This window comes from Anomaloglossus baeobatrachus, chromosome 4 (genome assembly GCF_048569485.1).
Source record: "Anomaloglossus baeobatrachus isolate aAnoBae1 chromosome 4, aAnoBae1.hap1, whole genome shotgun sequence".
Lineage (NCBI taxonomy): Eukaryota > Metazoa > Chordata > Amphibia > Anura > Aromobatidae > Anomaloglossus > Anomaloglossus baeobatrachus.
Window position 1 is genome coordinate 490,074,897 of NC_134356.1, and position 7,252 is coordinate 490,082,148.

Consider the following 7,252-nt stretch of genomic DNA (forward strand, 5'->3'; position numbering starts at 1 on the left):
CGCTTCGGCGGATGCCAGCCTAGGTAGACAAGTCCTTCAGGCGGCGGTGGCCCACCTGTAGGAAAGGGCTGTTTGACGGCCCTATCACGAGGTATTCTTTTACCCACCCAGGGACTGCTTTTGGACGTCCCAATTGTCTGGGTCTCCCAATTAGGAGCGACAAAGAAGGGAATTTTGTTTACTTACCGTAAATTCCTTTTCTTCTAGCTCCAATTGGGAGACCCAGCACCCGCCCTGTTTTCTTAGGGATTTTGTTTTTTCGGGTGCACATGTTGTTCATGTTGAAGAGTTCAGTTCTCCGATGTTGTTCCTCGGATTGAATTTGTCTTTAAAACAGTTATTGGCTTTCCTCCTTCTTGCTTTTGCACTAAAACTGAGGAGCCCGTGATCCCACGGGGGGGTGTATAGCCAGAAGGGGAGGGGCCTTACACTTTTTAGTGTAATACTTTGTGTGGCCTCCGGAGGCAGTAGCTATACACCCAATTGTCTGGGTCTCCCAATTGGAGCTAGAAGAAAAGGAATTTACGGTAAGTAAACAAAATTCCCTTCTTTGCCATAATTTCAGCCCATGCCCCTGATTTATAGTGTCCTAAAAACCCTCACTTCCTGCTGTTATCCCCTCCAAGAGCATGGCACGCTCCACCTTTTAAACTACAAATCCCAATATCCTTGTTTAGAACTTGTTCCTCCCTTTCTTCCATCTACACCAGAGGACTCAAACACGTGGGCCGCATGCGGCCCCTGAGGCTACTTTTTGCGGCCCCCAGACCCCGTGACTATCGCAGCTCTTTGCCTGGAGCCGGCGCCGGCAGGCAGGGTTTTATAGTACAGCTGAATCATTTGTGGTGCTGCACAGAGGAGGTGTCTGCACTACACCAATGGCTGACACAGCCAATCAGATGCAAGGAGGTCATGTCGCTGTATGATGTCACTTCCTTGCATCTGATTGGCTGGCGGAAGCCATTAGTATAGGGCTCAGAGCTCCGGCACCGCAAATGATTTAACTGTCCTATAAAACCCTGCCTGTCGGCGCCAGCTCCCAGCATAGAGCTGCGATCGTCACGGGGTCTGCGGCCGCAAAAAGCAGGTATGTGCCCACAGTCGGGACCCGCTGAGTCCTGGACGAGGCGGGTCCTGACTGCGGGGCCGCGAGTCTCCTCCGTAGGAGAATACAGGAGACTGCAGCTACTTGTGCTCACAATCTGGGTTCGGGCCGCTGCGGTCTCTGTATTCTCAGTACGGAGGACACTTGCGACTCTGAAAGCCGCACCGCAGGTCAGGGTTTGCTGCGGGCCGCACACGCACAGTGGATGGGATTTCTAGAAATCCCATCCACTCTGCTTATACTGCACAATCCAGCGCTCTGGACGCAGCTGAAACATGCTACATCCAAAACACTGCAAACACTGATCAGCACGCAGCCCTGAGGGAATGGGAGGAAAGGTGAGAGAAATTTTTTTTTTTTTTGTGAAGAGCGGCATAATAAGGCACAAGGATGGGCACGGGACGGCAAGGATGGGCACGGGACGGGAGACATTACTACAGGGGGCAAGGATGGGAATATTATACAGGACACAAGCGGGACATTACTACAGGATGGTGGCTAAGATGACTATCATGCTAACTGTAAAACAATATTAGAAAAAAACATAAGATTTAAAAAAAATATTCAAAATAAAGCAGGACTTTTTATTTTGCCATTAAGCATGATTTTATTCTTTTATTGGATGGATGGTGTCCATATGCAAGTAATGCTGTGCCGAACCTTTTCATTACAGCTTGTGTGTTTTGGTGCACAGCACACAACATACCAGTGAATTGAAGAGCACTTCCACCTCCATTATGGCTTTTAGCATAGACAGGCTTGAATCAAGCCATGCCCTTGGAGCCGACAGTGTCCCAGACATTAGAAGGAGTGATGAGGAGCAGCTTCTTAGGTTAAGATTCTATACTCTGCTTCTAGACAGCAGATAAGTCGTATAGAGTCTTTAAAGGGAACCTGTCAGGTACAATATGCAACCAGAGCCACGAGTAGTCCTGTGTGCATATTAGTAATCGCTGCCTAAGGGTACCTTCACACTTAGCGATGCAGCAGCGATCCGACCAGCGATCTGACCTGGTCAGGATCGCTGCTGCATCGCTACATGGTCGCTGGTGAGCTGTCAAACAGGCAGATCTCACCAGCGACCACTGAACAGCCCCCAGCCAGCAGCGACGTGCAAGCGACGCTGCGCTTGCACGGAGCCGCCGACTGGAAGCTGCGGAGACTGGTAACTAAGGTAAACATCGGGTATGGTTACCCGATGTTTACATTAGTTACCAGCGCTGTGTGCAGAGAGCAGGGAGCCGCGCACACTGAGCGCTGGCTCCTTGCTCTCCTAGCTGCTGTACACATCGGGTTAATTAACCCGATGTGTAATGCAGCTACATGTGCAGAGAGCAGGGAGCTGCGCACACTGCTTAGCGCTGGCTCGTTGCTCTCCTAGCTACAGTACACATCGGGTTAATTAACCCGATGTGTACAGCCGCTACATGTGCAGAGAGCCGGAGCCGGCAGCACAGGCAGCGTGAGAGCTGCGGAGGCTGGTAACTAAGGTAAATATCGGGTAACCACCTTGGTTACCCGATGTTTATCTTGGTTACAAGCTTACCTCAGCTGTCAGACGCCGGCTCCTGCTCCCTGCTCGCTTCATTTGTCGCTCTCTCGCTGTCACACACAGCGATCTGTGTGTCACAGCGGGAGAGCGGCTTTGAAGAAAACGAACCAGGGCTGTGTGTAACGAGCAGCGATCTCGCAGCAGGGGCCAGATCGCTGCTCAGTGTCACACACAGCGAGATCGCTAATGAGGTCACTGCTGCGTCACAAAAAGCGTGACTCAGCAGCGATCTCGGCAGCGAGCTCGCTGTGTGTGAAGCACCCCTTACTGTCCCTGTATACACTAGCACAGATAAAAGGATCTTTAGAAAAAGTATTTCTAAAGTTTTTTTTATTGTATGCTAATGAACACTGGGACTAGTCCCAAGGGTTTTGGTTTTCTGACTAGTTGGCCCCATTAGCATGTTAGCACACCCCTGTTGGCCTTGCTATCATGCTAATGAATGCGTCAGAGGATGATCTTACTCACCTCTCCGCTGCTATCATTGCCTGATGCTGGATTTCGTCTCAGTGTACATGACCCTGGAGTTTCAGTCATGTGCACTATGAAACCAGGTTTTAGTCCTGGCTTCAAACTGATATAGTGCGCATGACCGAAAGTCCGGGATCATGTGCACTGAGCCGAAATCCAGCGTTGGGCGGCGATGGCAGCGGAGAGGTGAGTGAGATCATCCTCTGACACTGCACATTCATTAGCATGCCCATAGGGGCACACTAATATGCTAATGTGGCCGACTAGCAAGGGAAGCAACGCCCTTGGGACTAGTCCCCTCACTCATTAGCATACAATAAAAGATCTTTAGAAATACTTTTTTAAAGATTCCTTTATCTATGCTAGTGTATACAGGGACGGTTAGGAAGGGATTAGCAATGTACACCCAAGACTTCTCGTGGTTCTGTGTACATATTGCACCTGATAGGTTCCCTTTAACCCCTTCACGACCGGCCGATTTTTCGCTTTCCGGGGTTTTTTTCGCCATTCTTTTTCTGAGACGTAACTTTTTTATTTTTCAGTCAATATGGTCATGAGGGCTCATTTTTTGCGGAACGAGCTGTACTTTTAAATGAAACCATCAGTTTTACCATATAGTGTACTAGAAAACGGCAAAAAAATTCCAAATGCTGAAAAATTGCAAAAAAAGTGCGATAGCACTATGGTTTTTGAGATTTTATTCACTGTGTTCACTCTATGGTAAAACTGATATGTGGGTGTGATGCCTCAGGTCAGTGTGAGTTCGTAGACACCAAACATGTATAGGTTTACTTTTATATAAGGGGTTAAAAAAAATCTGAAGTTTGTCCGAAAAAAGTGGCGCACGTTTTACGCCATATTCTGTGACCCGTAGCGTTCTCATTTTTTCGGGATCTATGGCTCAATGACAGCTTATTTTTTGCGTCTCGAGCTGACGATTTTAACAGTACCATTTTTTGCGCAGATGCTACGTTTTGATCGCCTCTTATTGCATTTTGCGCAAAAGTTGTGGCGACAAAAAACATCGTTTTGGCGTTTGGAATTTTTTTGACGCTACGCCGTATACTGATCAGATTAATTGATTTTATATTTTGATAGATCGGGTGTTTCTGAACGCGGCGATACCAAATGTGTGTATTTTTTTTATTTTTTTAACCCTTTGATTTTCAATGGGGCGAATGGGGGGTGATTTGAACTTTTTAGGTTTTTGTGTTTTTTTTTTTTTTAATTTTTTAAAACTTTTTTTTTAACTTTTTTTTTTTTATTTTACTAGTCCCCCTAGGGGGCTATTGCGATCAGCAATCCGATCGCTCTGCAGTATCTGCTGATCACAGCTACAAGGCTGTAAACAGCAGATACGCTCTTTCTCTTTTGCTGTGCCGCGGGCACAGCGAAAGTGACAGCAAGTCAGGTGTAGTACAGGAGTAATCACATGACCCTGTGCTACCATGACAACTATCGGGAGTCATGTGATCGCGTCACCTGACTTCCGGTATTGGGCGGTAAGGAAATGTTTTCCGCGATCGCGCTTAGAATGGCGCTGTCACATATTGACAGCGCCATATAAGGGGTTAAATGGCACGAGCAGATAACTATTCTGCTCGTGCCTAGCAGGCACACATCTCAGCTGTGAAAATCAGCTGAGATGTGCGCCGATCGCAGCATGATGCTGCCGGCAGACCGCGGGCAGTAACATTATGACCGCTAGGACGTAATTTTACTGCCCGCGGTCGTTAAGGGGTTAAACATGCTGGCATAGTGAAGGTGGCTTCAATATCCCTGCAGTACACCGTTACAATTTTGCTTTGATCAAACTTTTAGCCACAAACATGACGACAAATTGCAGTTGCCTGTAAGTGTAAAGCGCATGGTGGCGTTTTGACAATGTGCAAGGTTTTTATTACAAAACATGAGAAAAGCAATACCATGTATAGTAATGTATATATGGTTTTTATAGCCGGTTTTCATTAGTGTTGCTAAAAATTGTGACTATTGTCCCGACAGTGAAATAACTCCACCTTTTTGTCTTTTCTTGTGGTAGCAAAAGTATTTTGACTCTGGAGACTACAACATGGCTAAAGCAAAGATGAAGAACAAGCAACTTCCTGCTGCTACCGCTCCTGACAAGACCGAGGTCACGGGAGACCATATTCCCACTCCGCAAGACCTGCCCCAGAGGAAACCTTCTCTTGTGGCCAGCAAGCTGGCTGGCTGATGAGCTCTCCTGTGCATGAACACCACCTCATTTCCATCTTTTCCTTTCTAGACCTTCTGTTTTCTCTGCTCCTCCTCCCCGTACACTAATAGTCAGTCTGGCAGCTTAGCAAGCCATAGTAGTGCAGGCTGCGGTCTTGAGTGTGATATTCTGTAGTTTCAGATTAGTCGTTTCAAACCGATGCACTGATGACAGATCTGTTTTGGTATAGCAATGTAAAGTCATTTACTTGAAATCAAGACAAATGTACATAATGCCTATTTCTTAGTGGTAGGACGGGTGTGAACAATGGACACTTAACGTTTTACCATTTTTAATGCCTGTTTTTTTTCTTTTCTCTAACTTCTAGTCTTCATACTGTATTCCTTTTTTTTTTTAAGATTTTTTTTTTTTCCTTTTTTGACATTTAATTTGAAGGTTAAGACCACAATCTTATGTTTTGAGAGGGAGTAAAGCAAAACTGTCAAATCAAACTGGGTTCTCAAAGGTTTTTCCTCACTTTGCCCTTTTAACTTGAATGGCCTTAAACCTTTCTCAGCTTTAACGATAGGATTTGACTTGGGCAATATTTGCTCACACTGCTGTAACCTGTTGTGAACCTAGTACACTATGAAAGTGACCCCTAGTTGAAGCTGGTGTTTTTCCTGGTTAGTCACCTAGATCCTTCTGTTGAAGACTCGGATGAAGTGCGCATGTGCATAGACTGTTGAATTCACTTCTGTGCCATTTTGTAAATACAATAGTTTTGCACAACCTTTTTGCAAACCTGTACTAATTTTTACAGTTTACAATATTGACGTGTAAATCTGTAGCACATTTTAGCTCCTTTTAAATTCCCAGCAGCGGTTTTCTGTTTCCAGGCTTAAAACAAAATCATGCATAAATTCACGCAAAAGACATGAATTTAGGCTGATTTATTTATCGAGGCAAACAACTTACCATTAAAATCAAGTCAGGCAAATTAGAAGACTTCTGCCAAGCTGCTGGAGGGTCACCTTATGGAGGTGAAGTGGATATCCTCTCCCTGTATTTGGTGCACACTTGTAGACATGCTGGAGAGGGATTTGCATGCCGGAGTTGCATGTGGTGACCTCCCTTACCAAGGACCTGCATGTCACTTGAGATCCACATGCTTCCTTCTGTGGCAGTAAAAGGTGTTTGCTATGCCATTGAGGGGTGACCATCATTACTGTAGGTATTGCTAATCTACAGCTCCTTTGGAAGTGTTCAGTAACTGATGAGACAAATTTTATCCATCCCACAATAGGCCTGTGTCCAGTGATCTATACATTGCCTCATGTAAAGCTTGTATCAGGGTTGTCACCGGCATATAAAATCTATGTGAATTTACATTTGGGGCATAGATAATGGATAAAATTGTATGAAAAAAAAAAATTTATGAAATATAACTCTACATTTTGTTTCTCTGCTAAACCCTTGAGGTGTATAATATTACTGTGCTTATTGATGTCCTGCAGTTGTTAACTGGTATCGACATTTACAAGTAGTTTAATGTTGCATAAAGCCTCCAATAATGCTGGATATACTGAACATTTATGAATATTGTTAATAAAGATTGCAACTGTTCTTGTAGGCTCGTGTTTGTTTGTATTCCAGGACCTAACCACTTTTATTCTATACATGTTTAATTCAGGTCCCTTCAGTCATTTTCAGTCCATAGTGGACATGTCACTTGTTTATGAAAAATTGACTTAAATACCTTGTAAAAATCTTTTGAGCTCTGCTGATTAGTGATGGGTGGTCTCACATACCTGGGATTGGTGGGTCCAAACCGGGTTTAAAAAAAACAAAAAAACAGAACAAAAACCCAGTTTGGGCCCGGAATTACACCCCAATATCTGGCCGGACCCATATAAGTCTATGGGGACCCGAATCAGGACGTTAAAAT

At 45.1% G+C, this 7,252-nt stretch overlaps 1 protein-coding gene across 1 annotated transcript in view; it reads left to right on the forward strand.

Annotated features, from left to right (window-relative positions):
- The window catches only part of ARPP19 (cAMP regulated phosphoprotein 19), a 37,150-nt gene extending 30,220 nt beyond the window's left edge, over positions 1–6,930 (forward strand). The window contains exon 3 of the mRNA XM_075345776.1: positions 5,170–6,930. Coding sequence (XP_075201891.1) covers positions 5,170–5,343 — 174 coding nt within the window. The 3' untranslated portion in view covers positions 5,344–6,930. The remainder of the gene's footprint in view (positions 1–5,169) is intronic.
- Positions 6,931–7,252: the final 322 nt, after the last annotated feature.